At 33.1% G+C, this 19,414-nt stretch overlaps 2 protein-coding genes across 2 annotated transcripts; both read right to left on the bottom strand.

Annotated features, from left to right (window-relative positions):
• Positions 1 to 7,030: 7,030 nt before the first annotated feature.
• LOC140742534 (zinc carboxypeptidase) lies at positions 7,031 to 10,503 on the bottom strand. Its single transcript, XM_073073434.1, has 6 exons — positions 10,223 to 10,503; positions 9,527 to 9,944; positions 9,141 to 9,255; positions 8,439 to 8,659; positions 7,965 to 8,049; positions 7,031 to 7,296 (listed from the first exon to the last, which is right to left on the bottom strand). Exons 1-6 carry the CDS (start codon positions 10,501 to 10,503, stop codon positions 7,031 to 7,033), a joined length of 1,386 nt encoding a protein of 461 aa, XP_072929535.1.
• Positions 10,504 to 10,814: 311 nt separating this feature from the next.
• Positions 10,815 to 18,545, bottom strand: LOC140742533 (uncharacterized). Its single transcript, XM_073073433.1, has 12 exons — positions 18,259 to 18,545; positions 17,404 to 17,815; positions 16,974 to 17,094; positions 16,465 to 16,685; positions 15,830 to 15,914; positions 15,282 to 15,465; positions 13,911 to 14,147; positions 13,230 to 13,629; positions 12,752 to 12,872; positions 12,097 to 12,317; positions 11,346 to 11,430; positions 10,815 to 11,083 (listed from the first exon to the last, which is right to left on the bottom strand). The coding sequence occupies exons 1-12, from the start codon at positions 18,543 to 18,545 to the stop codon at positions 10,815 to 10,817; spliced, it is 2,643 nt and encodes an 880-aa protein (XP_072929534.1).
• Between the last annotated feature and the right edge of the window lie 869 nt (positions 18,546 to 19,414).

Below are 19,414 nucleotides of genomic sequence, written 5' to 3'. Positions count from 1 at the left end.
AACCATGTTGGACCAGGACGTGCACAAACTCCGTCAGGACCGCGGACTAGTGATATTAGCGTACCCGTGGGCCTAAATCCTATAAAGAGCGTCGGAGTACTACCTACTAACGTACCCTAGGTTCGTATAAAGAGTGCCCAGAGGAACACCGAGGAGTTTTAGCCGGCATATCCTCTCGGCTGCCTCGCGGCTGAGAAGAATCTATGCAGGGTTTCTCCATGAAAAGAAAATGAGTGGAATGGGAGTGGAAATAGAAAGCATACACTAGCAGTCCATGCAAATTGATAAAGGCCCTTATTAATGTAGTCGCGTAGATTTGGAAAGGTTACACTCATGTTCAAAGTAGATTTAAAAATTAAAAGTATTTTAAAAAGCTAACATTAGTAGGAATTAAAAGTATTAATGCGCCACGTTAAAAGCTTCCTACGTAAAACAAGATACCAACTGTCATATCTTTTATAACACTCCCGTTTATTCCTCACGATGCTTTACTTTAATCGTTAACGATACATTTTATATAGGTGTTATTTTTATTATTAAGCAAATATTAAATGCTAGTTAAACTCAAAATTAAAAAATTTCCATGCAACATCTCAAGTCATTTAACTCTGTTATGGTTTCTTTTCTTAGATGAGTAAAATACATAGATACGAGTAAGTTCCTAACAAGAAAGTGTAAACAGTGTTGAGAATTGAAACTGCTGCGTAAATAAATTTTTGCCACGTTTTCGTGCTAAAATGTCTCTAAAATATTTGCAATACTTATTTATTTATTACTTAAATTACGTCGTATTAGTTATTTATACGAAAGTTTTCTCCAAAAATGTTTTTTATTTGTCAAGAATTCAAAAAGCATCCGACAAATCAGCGTTTCGTAGCTTCGTCCGATTTTAAGGCCGTAAAGTATATTTCTATTTTACTTATCGTTTGATGAAAAACAGTATATTGGTGTAGCTGTGAAAATGTAACGGTTGCCTAAATAAGTAAAATGAGAAATATTTTTACGAAAAATGTATAAGTAAAAAATACATCCACATAAAATTACAGGAAAAAATAAAATATTAGGTTAAAAGGAACTATAAGACTATTCTATATTAATTTCCAACTTCAATCGCACGACGCCGACACGACACCGACACGTCGCGTCCCATTACAGCTAAACGCGAGCTGTCATCTGAGATGTCATCGCGGGGCGACAGCTGACGAAATGGGACGTCGTGTCCCCATCATTGGGTACTTGACAGTTATAACAATAAAATATGAAATATGTTGGATATGATAGCTTATAAGTAAACATAAATTATGCAGTATTTCGTTTATTTTTTAATATGTTCTAAGTATTTTAATTTTTAAAAAGAAATTTTCGATTTTTTATCTGTGGATTTTAAATCCCAAAACGGCGACAGTGCTGCCTCAAATGTCATGTGACGTCACTACATCGAAACCTGTCGATCACATCGAAACCTGAAGTATGTGTAACGTCGAAGTTTATTTCTATATTTTCAATGTGTTGACGTCACGCTACGAAATGACACTTGACCGCCTGTTTTGGCGTAACGTTCCGTTTACCGTAATAAAAATATGTTTTTTATTAATAAATAGCCCTTTTTCGAAAAAATGATCAATGAAAGGCATATATAATACGTATATGAATTCATTAAAACAGTTTCCCAAAAAGTGTCAAGTAGCCAGTTTGTTTGTTTTGTTAGCGGTTAGTGTTACGTGAGGAAGTTAGGGGTTTCCGTTTCCAGAATAGTCCTGGTGTTAATCTACATCTGGGAATGATTGGGACTTTTTAGTGTTCGTTGTTTTAGTAATAGGATATCGTGTTTTATTGACTCAATTTTTTGATGTAAAATTTCCTGAGTTCATTTTGCATTCGCTTTCAGATTAGAGTTACTTTGATCTTAATCTTTCTGCATCAGACTGTAATAAGTTGTTAAATATATAATCTTATTTGATCTAAGTAATATTTTAAATGTCCTATAAACTTTTACCCAAAATGTAGATATCTTTTTGGATTGAGCTCAATTTTTATAATGTGTAAGATTTTGAGCAAAGAATTCTTTCATACGTATAACCTTTTACCTAAAACTTTATCCTGTTATTTTATTTACACTTCACATTATCATATTTTATTTTCAATATTATATTTAAGTGAATTGTAACCAATTCTTTTGAGAATAAATAATCTTTAACCACAATATACGTTGTATATATATACGTTGACCATACAAGTTCCACCAATTACTTACGGGATGCATGTTCTAGCGTTAGAACATAAGATCGAAGAAAGAGCATTCTAAGTAATTTCTATTGCTCACCAACATTTTTATCCTATTTTTATTTTGCAATTAAATTTCTCATATGTTGTATTCGATCTGTTTATACAAAGCAACCAAACAAATTCCATCAATTACTAAGATCTTTACAGCGTGACCTCAAACCGGATTAATCCCATAAACTGTTAAACATAGTTGAGAATTAATACCAGAAGATAGTGAGGACTGGTCGCATTTCAGCGAGTTCCGAATCTAATTGCAGTGCAGTGGCGGAAGTTTGCTTGCATCCGGCAGACTCTGATTGGTGAGGATATTAGTTTAAAGACACTGAGGAGCGGGCCTTTGTACTCGGGGTTTGCAATGGTTCAAAGCTGGAATAATAAATCAGATTAAGTATTTATAACTGATCGACTTATGGTTATAACGTCAAAAGATACATTGAATTTAAAAGTTAGAAGAAGTAGTTGGTATTTAAAATAAACAAATAAAGGCCCAACAAAGTAACAGAAGCTTCAAAGTCTACTAATTAATTATTACTGTAGGGAAATTATTAAAAATGGTTTTCTTGGGGAAGATGTCTTAGATGGTCGCAAATTATTTCAATTGTATTTTCAAATATTGATGACGGTTGATGATGGTCTCTATACTTATGCAGAAACACAAAACAATAAGTACCTTTAAAAACTACAGTAAAACGGTGACAAAAAATAAGTAAGAGGTGAAAAACTTGCTTTTCTTTTCTATGGTGAAAAACAAAACATAACACTTACGGTAAAGACAATTCATTAAAAAGAAAGGAATATAAATAAACACGGATGGACCCAAAAAATTAACTGCACACAAGTGTAAACCGCTAACGATCCGCACTAATTTCACTGAACTAATTAACGAAAACGTGAACCGGCGAAATTCCGCTTGAAAAAACTTAGGGACTTCTAACTTGGAGGAAGTCACAAACTTTCACATAATTACTACCAACGTTTAGTGGTCCCTGGGCGTTTGAGGAACGAAAAAAATGAAGATCGGATTTATGCGTGACAATAGTTTGAGTATATTGATAGGTGTAGCGTTTTCTTGGCATGTCAACCAATAGATTTATTTATCTCAAAAATTTATATGAATTACCCTGACTTCATTATCTTTTTTATCTAAAATATGTTGTAACATGTATACTATGATGTTTTTTACCATATTGTATATATATTGAATTTTCAACGGTCATTGTAGTAAATTGGATTTTACGAAATTAATTAATTTTATTGCAATGTAAATTTTTAGAAGTAACTTCTTTGTAAAAAAAATTGCGCGAATACTTCGTAAATAAATTCGTTTTGTTTCTCCAATTGTTGCCTTCCGCTTCCGCTCCCGCTTATTACTCTGTGTTGTCTTAATTCCCTAATGTTGACAGTGTAAAATGTGCAATGGGAAGGGATAACCATTTGAAATAAGGTAGGGTGTTCACTCAACACGTTGTCGCGTGATAAATCGTGTTCGATAAACACCTTAAATTTTGTTTAATGAGCCAAGAGCTTCTTTTTAGGCTTAATGATCTGAAACTTAAAGTTTTGATAAAGTCTTAAATGGTGATTATACGAGTAAGTGTAAAAAGCAAATTAAAAATATATAATGGTATTGTTAATTTATTTTGGTACAAATGATCCTAAGTAGTAGAAGCAGTGACACTTTATAGGCAACAGTTGGATACAGGGGATACGCTACTGGATACAGTGATGCTATCTTTTACGAACCTACACAAAATGCCCGGCAGTTGAATTCAGGAGGTTTATCGATGGAACTAGAAACGAGAACAAACACTGACGTTTTGATATAGATATTAATAAAACTATTTCTGAAGAATTGTGATTTAATAAAAAAGTAAGTACTTAATACTGAAACACGTATAAGACAAAAATGATCTCAAATTATTTCAAACAAAAGCTTTATATTCACGTTGTTCACTTTACTTTACACCAATATATATCCGTACAAAAGTAACAAAGCTAAGCGGAAAGTCAATTATCTCAATCACATCAAAAAGCCATCAAAAGGGACACTAAAATCCGGTGAAAAAATAACCCTTTGATGGTCCCCACTAATTAATACAAATCGGCATCCGTTCCAACTAAAATAGCCTCAACTATTCGAGTATAAAATTTTAAAGCTTCAATAAACGACAACGCCACTTCTTTATGGATTTTATAATGGATTTTGACGTAAACATTGAACAATTGTAAAAATAGAACTAACCAATTCTACTGATCCCTGCTACTTACCAACGACTTCTACGTCACAGCTCATTGTAATTTAGGAACCAGTTGCAACTGAGATCTTGATTTTCATTGTAACAGTTAGACATGAGGGATCAGGTTACGTTGGTTTTTTAAAATTAGCCTCAAGAATAATATTTAGTTTAGGCTCATTAACGACTCCGGAGTGATGGATAACGATGACGATCGGTTGCTTTCAAGAAAGAGTTCTCAACGGACCGTGAAGGTTTCGACTTTTGTTACTGCACATCTAATGATGTTCGGAGAATCGTCGCATATGATTTATTTTTACGGGAGAATGAATTTCTTTGACGTTTCTCACGGTTTTACATTTCTGTCAGTCGTTGTTTAAATCAGTTATAAATATCATTCATGCCCAATATCACTAATTTATTTTGCTTTTTACCGACTTCGTAATAAAAAGTTTGAGGTAGCAAATGAGTATGCAATACAATTTGCAATACAATTTGAAGGTGGTAGAACCCTTTGTGGTTCGACTCCGGCGGCACCACCGCCACACCTATTTCTACCTAATAACTGCAGTGTTAGGTGCTGCTGTGTTTCGGTTTGAAGGGTGTGGTAAGGGAGAAAGACTTTTCCGAGGCATTCCATCTTAGTCCTCAGGGGTAGCGGCGCATCTGTGGTCGACCTCAGGTAGGATATCTGGGGGTTATTACAGATGTCCATGGGCGGCAGTAGCCACTTACCATCAGGTGGACTGCATGCTCGTCTGCTACTCTTATACTGTAAAAAAAAAAAAAACATCTGATGGTAAGCAGGCACTGCCGCTTATTAAGTCTGTAACCAACTATGTCTAAACTGAATTCAACTCGAATTCAATTGAAGTATAAATTGGTACTCTACACACCATTATCAGCAATATAGTGATGTTCTAGAATTGTAACTTTGAATAGTCAAAGTTCAAAAATCATGAATGAGTCATAGGACTCGTTCATGATTTCAAACTACTGTAGTATTACTCATTCAATCTTTTAGTCTATACTCTTTAGCATCCATACATACAGATATCTAGACGTAAAAATAATACAAATATTATTGATTGTACCTAATCCAATATTTATAATTCTTGCACACATTAATAACGGGTAAATTGGTACTACTTAATTAAGACATGTAAAAATAAATGAAAAAATAGTCTCCTGAAAATTACTACCATTGAAATAGTATAACAAAGAGCTGCTAAAAAATTGAAAGCTGAAAAGCTTGTTAAAATGCGAATGCCTTTAAAAGGGACAAGAAAAACTCTCATTGTCGTTAAAAGCGACAGTGCGAGTTCTTTAATCGGGAGTAACAGAATTGTTGTTTATCCCAAAATTCTTCTAACGATTTCAATTCCCCTAAGAGCCGTTAGCGCGTTTCGTTTTACAGCGATTCTCAATCTGTCTCTCCCTGTGCGAGTATTAGGTATGACTTGCGGATATTTTATAAATAGAAGATAATTCTGCTACGAATGAAAGATTTCACCTGACAACAATGATACTAAACCTTGACGAAAATTCTGCTTATATCTTTTTATTACGAAGTATTTAATAACTCTTTATGCCTCGTGGAGTATGCAGTCTACAAGGTAACTGGATAATGGGCATCTGAAACAATTATAAATAGAACGCGAGTTCCACTTGTAGATCCTCACAGATGCTTTTTTATCCTTGAGGACTAAATTGAAATTACTCTTTACAACATTACCCATACTATTTTAAAGACCAGGACACAGTAACGATTAACAAACAGATACAAAGCAATTAACCGTCGGATTGAAATATATTAAAAAAATGGCACGGCATGCTAGTATGGCTTTTTAGCGTTAAAATATGGCTATAAACTTTATCATACAGCAATCTAGAATGTAATTCTGTAAGTCCAACTCATATATACTCCTACACTTCTAGTATACTTACACATAGACATATACATGACAATTTGAGAACCGCTGAGTACGCGCGTTGCGTCTAAATCACCTTCGTTAATTACTGCGACATCCTCTCCAAGCAAACTTGTTGTCACCCCTGATTTATTGTTTTTATTTTCGTGTTCTATTTCAAAATTAATGGCTATTCTTCGATGGAGATTTTAGGGTATTGTGATATAAAGTATGAAGACATTAGCATTTTAAACTTAATTAAGAAATAAACTTTTAGTCTTCTCTTCTTCCGTGACACGTATTTGGTAGTTTAGTAAACATCTGCCACTACAAATTTTGTGACGATGGAAAATGGAGTATATTTTTTCAGGCTATTAGGATATAAGTCCTATTCAAAATCGATCACAGACGTATTGTTGCAAATGAGACTTCAATTGAAACTCGTAGCCTTGCTTCACTCTTGTCATAATTCAGGTTTTTAACACTTCTATTAAAAATTGGTGGGACATGGCACATGGCACATGACAGGCGAAAGACAGAGATCACCGTTAAAGGGGGAAGGATGATATAAAAAAATAAAATGAATTCTTCATCAAAAATTTATTGAAGACCAACCAACAAAATCACTCCCAATACCAAGGACGCAGCAGCATTTACAGGTGCAACGCCTCCTGTATAGTACCCTAAGGTTCTGGTACTCTTCTCCATCTCAACCAGGCATTCCATGATCTCTTCGTTGTTGGGGATAATCTGGTCTGCAGGTAACAAAAAGCCGTATTCGCCAACATCACGCAGCTCGAAGAGGTAGACGATGGGTATATCTGCCACACCTTTGACCCAATCGAAGCTGGAGCCGCTTACTTCGTCTAAAATTAGAATATTGATAGTTTTGTACCAAACACGAGTAAATTGTTTTTATATGTCTGTCTAATAAGATTATTTGGTTCTAATGTAATCAAGAGTTAGAAGTAAAATCATTACTTTGGAATGCAAATATTTCTTAAGATTGATTATAAATAATGGACGCCAGCGTTTCGTGGTAAAAATGTATCTGCTATATGTAAAAATACTATATCATTTAGTCCCATTGTTATATTACTAAGAGTTATGCTTTCAAAAAAAGTGCTCAGTAAAAACCCTATTTTGAATTAAAAAAAATTAAAAAAAAAAAACAGTATTCAGTTGAATGCAACTGTTTACGAAATTACTTAAAGTGGACAAACTTGTTAAAGGATATTACTTTGAAACAACTACTAAAACTACTTGATTATAGATTTTGTACCAGTTCTCAAGTTTTTAAAACAAGTTGCTAGTTTTCATCCTACGCTCAGATTACAAGAACAAGCCTTGTAAGACGTAGGATGATGATGAATATAAACACAAATTGGCACAAGCGTTTCTGAAGTTAAATTAATTATACTGCTTTTAAATATTAATAAATTGGACAATGATTAAGCGACAAACGAAAGGCTGTCCTAATAATGTTTATAGTATATCTCCTTTCTCAAAGTTAATACTGTTATACTTTACGTACATAAAATTTCAGCTGACGTGCCAACGGTGTAGCGCGTACCATGCTTGTTCGTCAACTTTTCAGCTCCACGGATTGCTATTTCGTACTACAAATAAAGAAAAGCATATCCATATGAAATACATTATATACATATATTACCTCAATTTGACTTTAATTGATAAACGTTTCTCATCACAAATCCAATCAATTTATTTAGAAGGTGTACAGTTTAATACAGATCTGAACGTTAAGCTTCATTTACATTAAATAATAATGATTATACACGATGATATAATCAATAAGGTACTATTTTTTCTACAAAATTAAAAATCGTTATAACTAATAATGGACGTGTTAGATAACGAAGGTATCAAAGGGTTAATTTTTAAAATATTTGATGTTATGGAAACTAGACAGCAATCAGCTGATGACAAAAGTTTAAGAAAAATAAGTAAAAAAAACTAAAAAAAAAATACTAGAGATAATGAAACTTACCAAGTCAGCGTAGTTCTTAGCTTGCAGCACATCAAAGCCAGACGCATGGCTGTAGGGAATCAAGATCATTTGGGAGTAGGAGTGGAAAGCGAAGTAGTAGATGAAGTTGCCAATTTCTTTCAAATTTAGAACGTATCTGGATATCGCTTGCGCTTCTAGCTCTGATGATGGTGATGGTCCAGCGAAGGTTTGCGTGCAGGGGTTGGAAGAAGCACCCGTTGCTGCATCATAAAAATGCTTTGGTTTAATTACTGCTAATCTAATAAGACTAACAAGTACTTTTTATCATATAGATACATGCTATCAAAACATTCGTTAGATTTCAATTTGATTGACGAATAATTTCATATCCAATTTTTATACAATACATTTGTTTTTAATACTTTCTTAGTTTAAAATTTATTTTATTTGTTTTGGACTTACCAGCATAAAACATTTAATAGTCAATTAAACTGAAATCATCCTTAGAGCTAGTACACGTTTTAGTTACATTTTTGAACAGAGAAATAAACAGCTTATACCAATGTTACATAGCAAAATATATAAATACATATGACAATTCTAGTTTTTATTGAAAAAGAAGTACGTGCCAACTCAAGCGTTTTTCACGCTATCTAGATCAGTTATTATAAGCAGGTAACTTTTCATCAGAGTAAACACGCGATAACAGAGTACAACTAACAAGTATTGCGAAGAACTCACTCATCCAGAGGAAATTAAAGTTCCTGTTGAGATCGATTCCGTTGCTCAAGTCGTCGTTGCCTGCAGCGCAACTGACGAAGTTTGCTGTGTTCCTATTCTTCCTCCACATACGGTCCTGTATTGTGAGTTTTGTCATTAAATTGTTTGTGTTGACTTAGTTTTACAGTTATACTACTGAATATTTTGTTTGTTATTAGATAACATCGTTGTAAATAACAAAGGGGTTTATTTTTGATAAGGATTTTTAATGGCATTTTTATTACGAGATAGGTATTTTTTATTCGGTTATGATAATATCGTTCCTCTATATGTTGTATAAATTGTATTTTATATTATGTATTCAAAATAAAAGGTTAGTTACCATAATTATTAATTATTCTACTTACGTTAGTGAATGAGTAAACATAGCCATCAGGATTGACAACTGGTATAATATGCCAAACGAAAGTTTCTGCCATGAACCTGACATCAGGATCGCTGCTAGTCAAAAACTCTTTAATGATCCAAGTAACCGTAGCTGGGGAAATCCATTCTCTAGAATGTATACCACCTTCAATCATTCCTATTAAAGGCTTGTCACCTCTCTGTCCAGCCTTGAAGTCTATTATAACGCCCTTAAGTGGCCTGCCTTGCAAAGATGATCCAATTGTCATAGTGGTCACGACTCCAGGAAATAGCTGTGAAAGTTCATCTAACCAGGTGTGGATATCATCAAGATTGTGATACCTCTGCCAGCAAAAGGAACCAAGACTAGTACTTCTTTGTGAACAAGACTCGCATGGTTTCATTTGAGCGTTAATCATTCTGAAAATAAGCATAAACTAATTAAGCTATTGGAACATTATTCTTATGATATACTTACAACTCTGTTTCTACCAGACAAGAACAATTACTTAATTATAATATTAGATGATTATAATTGAAAGACGTCTTAAATTTCGTCATCATTATGGTAAATCATTTATAATATTTATTTATATATGACTTAAATATGTACGTGTTAAAGTTATGCGCCAAATTGTTTTAACATATTTCAGAATAATTGCTAGTCGAAATTTGTAAAATATCTAAAATATACTTACTCTTGCACATTTGTAATCTTGAGATCAGCATTTAGCCCCACGCTCTGAACGTATTTTACAAATTCTTCATCTTTATTTGGAGACACCATGATTCTTACATCATTATCAACAGTAACTACATCGGACCAAAAATCATAGCCATCTTTCTTTAAATCAGTTAACATTTGAACTTGTTTATCAGTTTTTGGAATTACGTTATATACTTTATAGTTCTCATAACTTTTCATAGCGTTATTTAGTACGATTAGGCCCATTAGGGCAAAAAATACTTTCAATACCATTTTAACTGTATCGTGTGTATAGCTGAGTTTCGTAGGATGAAATAAATGTTAACTATCGTCAAATTAGTTCGATATCAATAGTTGTAAAGATTATGGTATCGTATGTGTAAAATAATAAATGAGTTTATTATTAAGGACGAACTGTATTAGTGATAAATGTCATGTTTAGGTGCAAGTAACCAGATAAAATTTATTACTTTAATAAAATATATTAAGAAAACCAGATAAAAGTATAAGAAAATGGTATGCTAAATAATGTATGATAAAACGAAAAGCAAAAATAAATAATCTAAAGGAGGTATTTATTTACTTTAAGCCTTCAGCAGTGCCAATAGAGCAGCAACAAATATTAAAACACCACTTATTCTAAAAATGCTTCCTGAACTGGGGATATATCCTAAAGATCTAGTCACTTTATCCATTTCTACAAGCGCTGCAACTATTTCTTCATTGTTGGGCACTATGAGGTGTGGTGGTAGAAGAAACCCATATTCACCAACATCACGCAGCTCGAAGAGGTAAACGATAGGAACGTGTGCTCCGCCCTTTACCCAGTCAAAACTGGACCCACTTACTTCGTCTGTAAGAAAAGAGCTTGCTTAGAAATTCTGTTTCATAGAGTTTTCTGTAGGTATAGGAAATTTTATGACTTCCTTTGCAGTTGTTATTAAAATATATATTTAAAATTATTTATTAAGTACTTAACGAAGTTCAAGACTGTTTCTACTATAAGAATATTTGGATGAAGTTTATATTAATAATATGTTTAACTTATCACATCACATCATAATTTTAACGCTTTTTCACAATAACCCTGAATAAGTTGATAACTGTTTACTTACAAAGAATATCTTTTGACGTTCCAACAAGGTAATCAGTACCATGCTTAGCTTTTAATTTGTCCATTCCTTTAATAGCAATTTCATACTGAAAATAAATAAAATGTTCAAATAAACGTTTCAATATAAAAACCACACAAATAAAACCTTAACACTTCGTGGACAGTACAATATTGCCATCTGTATATATATATATATATATATATTTAGATATATATATATGTATTTAGATATATATGTAGATCTATATATATATATATATATATTTATAGATCTTTTTTGTTACAATGAAAATGAGGAGTGGTAAAACTAGTATGGTACCAACGGGATAGTACCTCTACACCTAGTTTCTAGTGTGAAGGATTTCTCCGCTTTACAGATTTGGCTATAACTAAATAGTATAGATGTCTATTAGCAGCAGTGAAGTTTCTGCTCGTTTTCTACTTCAGCCTTGCTGCTTCAACTTTGATACAAGTCTTGCTAGAATACTGATACACTGACAAAAATATTTTTTTTTTCTTAAGAGCTTTCAGACAAATTAGGTTTTATGCACTTGTTAAATAACGAATACCGTTCACTCTTCGTGAAACTCAAATGAAACGAACATTCATAAGTGCTCCGAAGCAGGAAGTAAACATTGTTCCAATTGATTATCGAACGCATCTTAATAAATAGACTCGACGAGTAAACATTATCTTAAGCAATAAACTTTCGAACAAATCTTAAACGAGAGATTTCACAAGTTTGGTCTTACCATATCCGCATAATTATACGCTTCTAGTACATCAGCCCCTGCAACATGGCTATACGGAACCAAGACCATCTGAGAATACGAATGGAAAGCGAAGTAGTAGATCAGGCTCCCCTGTCTCTGAAGACCGGTGACGTAATTCGCAATGCCTATAGATTCTGGTTCTGAGAATGCGACCGGTCCAGCATAGGTTTCCGCGCAAGGTTCTGAAGACGCACCCACAGCTAAAATAAATCACAGTGACTTAGACGTCGTTATCGTCTTCAACCCATTACTTTCTCACTGCTGAGCACGAGTCTCCCTCAAAGTGAGAGGGGTATAGCCCATAGTCCAAAAGGTGCAACACCTTTAATAACGTTATTTTTGGAAAATTACTTTCAGGTAAGTTTCTTCACAATATTTTCCTTCACCGTTATAGCACGTGATAATATTTTAATAAGCAAATAACTTTGCATAATCAGAGGTGCCTGATATTTAATCCTAAGACACTCAGAATAGAAAACTGAGTTTCAACTACTAGGCCTTAGCCTAGTAATGTCGTAACATTACGATCTATATTATATCTAGGCAATATAATATCTTTACTGAGCTAATAGCTACTGTTCGAAACGGGACAACAATTTTTTAGATCATATAAAAACAGGGTGTTGTCACATACTCATCCACAGGAAACCGAAGTTTCGGTTAAGATCAATGCCATTACTCATGTCATCATCCAGGTTCCATCCACTGCAGGACGCGAAGTTAGCAGGGTTACGGTTTTTCCTCCACATACGATTCTGGAAAATAAATTTGCCATTTTTAATTATTTTATGTAAATTATGAAGTAACACATATTCGAAATGGCCGTAAATAACTATGACTGTAATTCCAATCCCAAATAGGTTTGGAGACTTCCTAAGGCGATAGATGTATAAATATACCTGAAGACTAAGTTAAAAAAGACTCGTGTCTTTCCTAACATTTCAGTTATATATGTAAGGCACAATTAACCACATATATAAAGATATGTAAGCTATTTGAAAGATAGATTTAATAGTATTTCTTGTAATAATAGGAATTTGTAACGTAAATTTCCAACATAGTCCCTTAAGTAAAACTTATCAACAAAGATTGGAAAAAAGATAATCACTCACATTTGTAAATGTGTATGCATAACCATCAGGATTAATAACCGGAAAAATATGCCAGACAATATTTTCAGCCAAAGCCCTCACATCCTCATTCGAACTTGTCAAAAACTCTTTTATGATCCAAGTAACAGTAGCAGGTGATATCCATTCTCTTGCGTGGATACCTCCTTCGATCATCCCAATTATAGGATAATCTTTCTTTTGGATATCTATTTTGACTCCTCTTATGTACCTTCCTTCTACACTTCTTCCTGCGGTTACTAGAGTTGCTACATCTGAATGATCTTCAACTGTCTTTTCTAGCCAATCGTATATTTCTTCTAAGGTCTGGTAGTAGTCCCAAGCGTAGTCTTGAATGCGTCGGTTTATTTGAGATGGCCTTTTCATTTGGTCATCAATAACACTGAAAATGTAAGATTACTCGTAATTAATTTTCAACTCAAATAATTACAACAGAATTAAGCTTTTTATTACGTTTATTTTTTAGCGTAACACAAAGATTTCTGATTACTTAACGTAGATTCAAAACACTATAGAACCTAGATATACTATTAGTGTGATTACACAGTAGTTAACATTTTAAACGAATTACATAATCATAAAATGTTAACCTTGTGTCCCTTGAGGTTGACCCTGATTGACATGTGATCACAACAAACCGAAGGTTTAACAGATATACCTTACCTTTGAACATCGCTTATGATAACTTCAGTCTTAATTCCAACTCGTGTGAGATATTCTTCGAAATCACCAAATTTCTCCGGAGCTACCATAATCCGCACTTTGTTTCCTAAGTCAATTATATCACTCCAGAAAAAGAACTCTTTTTGTTTTTGTAAATCTATCAAGACCTGAACATGTTTATCTGTTTCAGGCACTATTTTGTATACTCTATAGTTTTTGTAACTAACATAATTTGCAGTTATACTAGATATAACTATAAGAAGACATAAAACTATTATTTTCGAACCCATAGCGCTGGAACTTGTATATGTTTGACCAATGTGTTTTATAATGGATATCTAATTAACGTGAATTATCAATGGATTTCAGATATTAATGTCATTATCACAAATATTTTATCTATAACTTACACTGGTACAAGATAAACAATCGTATACGTTAGGTACACAGAATTCGTTTATCTACTTTACAAACGATATTACGTGCCGTATATATAAGTATTTATTTAATACAATTAAAGTATTATTTTCGCTACGCTACATGTATTCATGTGACCTGAATCCTTTTGAAATTATGGAAATTGTAATTTTACTTTGCAATCACCTGCAGCGCTAACACTATGTCGCCAACACTATGACTATTCTGCTTTGGATCAGTAGTATAGAACTGCGCTTTAAATGAAGTCATAATATAGAAGTGTACATTTAACTTTTTGGTAATACTCTACCTTTAGTCCTCAATAGTCCCAAGTCATCTTTGATCCATACCAGATAAAAATGTATTCGTAATTGTTTACAGATGTTAATGGTTAAGTAGTCACTATTTGACAACAAGTGTATTCTGTTTTCTTCTGTGCTACTTACTATATGTAGAAATATTTTATGTTAGCCTTGAAATGCTGCTAATAAATATGTAATAAATATAAAAAAAATGAATTTAATGAACTATGTAGATTGAATTATGAAATAGGATTATGATCAATACTTCAATGAAATAACATTTTTGTAAAATTATTATTTTATTAATTAGTAATCTTTATTATATCATAATCATTAATAATATATAACAAGTATTACAAATCAAGGGTTAACTTAATAATCGTATCTAGTCTTCAAATTAAATAAAACTTATTCATTTCAAACTGCATATGGAATGAATTTGAATCCCAAATTATCGTTAAGTTACAAAACCGAGTTCATTCGTTTAATTTTTTTTAATACTTAACTGGAAATGGTCAGAAAAGTCATTCCACAGTTTTTTGATAATACTATAGCAAAACAAAATTAACTTAACATAGCTATAATAACACCTAACAACATCATAGAGGCAGAGTAAACTAGAGACGTTGTTCCAGATTGGATCTCATAATATCCTAGTAGCCTCGTGGTCTTGTCCATCTCCAGCAAGCCGTCCATGATCTCCAGGTTATTGGGGATGATCTGCTCTGGGGGCAACAGGAAGCCGTACTCCCCGAGGTCTCGGAGCTCGATCAAGTACGACACTGGGACATCAGCATAGTATTTGACCCAGTCGAAACTACTGCCGCTCATTTTATCTGGAAAGATACAAATCTTAAGAATTGCAAATAACAAATGGAATATGAAAATTACCCTTATAGTCCCTCCCACGCGAGAATTTCTTATGTCATGGATGATATTGACACACAATGACAAGTTTAATAACATCCAAAAGCGAAACAGAACTTTAAATTCATCATTTAAATATTAGTCTGACCAGGGATCGAATGGCCAGAATCTTCCATGTGTCAGATCCTGTCATAATGACAGGATCAGACCCTACCATAGTGGTACGGTATTCTATTTTAATGTAAAGTATGAGTATTATTTTAAGTTTACAACATATATTTGGTTTATAAGCAGACCTAAAAATCCTGGAAAATACAAAACAATCAGACTTACATAAAATATCAGCAGATACGCCAACTCTATAGTGGGTTCCGTAGCGCCTCTCTAATCTCTCCGCACTCCTAATTGCGATCTCATACTGAAACATAATATTAATAAAGTTTTAATCCTCACAACAATGTCTAACAATCCGTTTGGTCAGCATAGAGGATTATTGTCTACTTAAACTCCTCATCCTGAGAGAGGAGTACTGCTCGGATAACATATAACATGTACGATTACTTTAAATAAAACCCCAGTGAGCAGAAAGAGAAATTAAATTTTACTGGCTCTTAAAATCTCTTATCCAGCTAGCTTTTGCCAGTGCTCTTGTATGCTAAAATCATAACATAAAATAAAATAAACTTTAAACCACTATTACATCTTCTAAGGGTGTAGTAGGAAATAAGCGTTTTATTGTTTCTAATGAAAAAACTAAGTACTAAGACTCATAGAGATTGTTTTAACATTGGCAAAAAGAAACTTTCAATCCCAATATGACCTCCTAGGAGTGGAATGCCTACGTACGTAATAAAAGGAACCTATTGTCCATATTTCATACTTCTATCTTCAATAGTTTAAGCTCCGCGATTATAAAGCGATCAGGAGAAGTTTTATAAGTAAAGATAAGAATTAGAAAAATTACTTACCATATCAGCATAATTGTTAGCGAGTAGTACATCAGTACCGTTCACATGGCTATAAGGTATGACGAAGAGCTGAGTGAATGAATGGATGGAGAGGTAGTAGATGATCTTCCCTCTGCTCTGCAATCTCCTGATGTAGTTCGCGACAGCCCAGGCTTCTGGTTCCGAGAACGGCCTGGGACCAGCGTAAGTGTTGGTGCATGGGTTGCTTGATGCTCCTACGGCTGGATAAACATTAAAATTGTATGTTGTTGAAAAATAATAAGCATTAGTTATAGATACGTATCCAAGAGCCCAACTTAGTATAAATACAATTTAGTGCATAAAACTATTTTTATTTTTAGGAACAGGGGATAAAGAAGGGAAAGGCAACAATAGTTTTACATTCAGAAGATGAAACGCAACATTTTCTTACGAAGTTATTGAACTATTGCGTTCACCCATATTTAAACTAAACATTAAGTACTATAGATAACTATTGTTTTTAATCTTATTTGTATTTTAATACTTACACATCCAAACGAAGTCGAAGTTCCTGTTCAGGTCAACACCATTACTCATGTCATCGCTTACTCCACTTGCAGCGCAAGAGGTGAAACTATTCCTACTACGGTTTTTCCTCCACATTCTATGCTGAAATGGTAGTGCAACTTAAAACTTCAATGCATTTGTAATGTATAATTTTTAACTATATAATATAGTTAAAAATTAAGATAAAAATAAGTCAGAAATTTCAATTTAACTGTTGTTAATTTCATCATTATAGTCCGTGTAATACTGCTAGTCTGCTCTGAATATAGAAATGAATGGCGTCGCCGTAGTAAATTGTATGACTACACTTGCTCGCAACTTCTGAGTGGACTAGCAATTTGGCGTGGGCTATAACAAAGTAATAATGTCTTTATAATTTTTTTATTAAATATGGTACAGTATCATACTTACAGTGGTGAAAGTATAAACATATCCATCAGGATTGACTACAGGAATCATATGCCATTCCATATTCTCGGCCATAATTCTGACCTCTGGATCCCTACTTGTTAAAAACTCTTTGATGACCCAAGTCACCATAGCTGGCGAGATCCATTCTCTAGCATGCAATGTACCTTCAAACACGCCAATGACCTTTCTTCTTCTATTGGGATTGTAATCAATTTTAATACCCCTAATATCTCTACCCTCAACAGATGTTCCAATACTAAAATTTGAAACAATATTCGGATAGGTGTCGACTAAATCGTCCAACCATTTGTAGATTTGGTCCAACGTGTGGTATCTTTCCCAGGAATAACCCAGGAAGGAGGTATTACTTCTTGCGATGGTTTCAGCTGGTTCAAGTTGCTTATCGATTGCTCTGTAAAATGTATTTACAGTTATGTATTTTTTTACATTATAGTATTAAGTATTTGCTTTATTTTTCCTGCTTTTCAGATGTTTTACCAGATTTGATTAAGTTAGTATTCTTAATTTTTTACAGCAAGAACCTTTATTGAATTTACCATTTTTTCTAAAATTAGTACAAATTATCTCATTTTACCTCTCAAACAATGTATACTTTACTATTTTGGCAGCTGATTAGTTATCAAAAGCATTAATTAATATTACGATTGATTTATGACAGTTCTTATTTCAGTTCTAAGGTTATCAAGATATAATTAAGGGATTACACGTGTTTCGATGATAACTATTGCAACGACATTGAAAAATAATGTAGAAAATAAATTTCCGAAGATTGAAAACTTGTAATACTTGTCATGATTCTATAACAACTATAGATATAACATTATAGATACTTACTTTTGCATATCATTGATTACTTCTTTAGCATCCATCTTAGCCTTTTGTGCAGCACACAGAAAATCTTTCACATTTTGTGGGGGTACCATTAACCTAACATCACGATTGGTAACGTAGAGATCATCCCACAGTTCCAATATTCTGTCCTTTTGCAGATTTTGCAAAAGCTCCAATTCTTCATTCGTCTTCGGAATCACTTTATAAACTTTATATCCATCGAACGTTATCTTTTGAGCATTAGATGCTATTATTACACTAAAGACTATTAATAAATTTTTATACTTCATTATTATTCGTATTACGACGGTACAATACCCAAGTGATTCCTAATTTGATAATAATTTAAAAACATCTTGTATTTAACATAGGCTTTATTTTAATCTAATCACAATTATCTGATAATTAGTAGTATCTACAGAATGCATGATGAAGGATTTCATTTTTGCTTATCCATGTGATATAATAAGTATTTTTAATAATCATAATTACTAATCAAAAACTGGCGTTTGATGTTTGCAAATCTGCATGAACTATTGTATTTGATTCTACACGTAAGCTAATAATTTACCTAATTTTATTCACTAATAATACTGATGCAACTCCGAAAATGTTTTGAATATTTCAAATTATTCTTGCATAGTTTTCATGTACACTTCTTCCAAAACTATACTAATTTAGAGTGTTTTTGCTTATTAAGCTTTCTATTCCGTATCATGGACCAGCAAATTGTGTTTACTTAAAAAATCCACAAATATACATAAAACAGAAAACATACGAACAGAACCACAGTCTAAGCTAAGCTCGTTCTATATTACAAACTACGCGGTAATTTGACAAATGAATGCATCATTTCAAAGGACATGATAATTTGATGGCTCTGTCGGAAATATCTGATGCATTTCCATGTTTGCCGCGGGCATTGTGAGCTGACATTGTGCCGATGGCTCAATTTCCATGAATAATGCTTGCTATTAATGTGATTTAAACCTCCCAATTGATACAAGCATGATGTAGTTAACGATATGTATATTTTTAAAAATGTTCCACAGATGTTCCGAAAAGCAAACAGCATTTAATTTATATTAGTCTCCTGTAAAATTTGATATTACTTTTTTCACACATGTTCATATCTCTATCGCTCATGGAAGGCTTATGT

This window comes from Epargyreus clarus, unplaced genomic scaffold (genome assembly GCF_041222505.1).
Source record: "Epargyreus clarus isolate Ecla_fem2 unplaced genomic scaffold, WU_Ecla_fem_2.2 ptg000006l, whole genome shotgun sequence".
Classification (NCBI taxonomy): domain Eukaryota; kingdom Metazoa; phylum Arthropoda; class Insecta; order Lepidoptera; family Hesperiidae; genus Epargyreus; species Epargyreus clarus.
Note: the sequence above shows the minus strand (reverse complement) of the source record. Positions and strands in the feature narration are given on the sequence as shown.

What these genes read in the sequence shown, in the direction of transcription:
- LOC140742534 (XM_073073434.1), bottom strand. Translation starts at nt 10,503, where the DNA reads ATGGTATTGAAAGTATTTTTTGCCCTAATGGGCCTAATCGTACTAAAT. An exon ending in AAGATTACAAATGTGCAAGA is followed by an intron (nt 9,945 to 10,222) that starts GTAAGTATATTT and finishes GCTTATTTTCAG; the next exon opens with AATGATTAACGCTCAAATGA. An exon ending in CTTTAATTTCCTCTGGATGA is followed by an intron (nt 8,660 to 9,140) that starts GTGAGTTCTTCG and finishes TTTATGATGCAG; the next exon opens with CAACGGGTGCTTCTTCCAAC.
- LOC140742533 (XM_073073433.1), bottom strand. Translation starts at nt 18,545, where the DNA reads ATGAAGTATAAAAATTTATTAATAGTCTTTAGTGTAATAATAGCATCT. An exon ending in ATGTTTATACTTTCACCACT is followed by an intron (nt 17,095 to 17,403) that starts GTAAGTATGATA and finishes CTACCATTTCAG; the next exon opens with CATAGAATGTGGAGGAAAAA. An exon ending in AACGTCAAAAGATATTCTTT is followed by an intron (nt 11,084 to 11,345) that starts GTAAGTAAACAG and finishes CTTTTCTTACAG; the next exon opens with ACGAAGTAAGTGGGTCCAGT.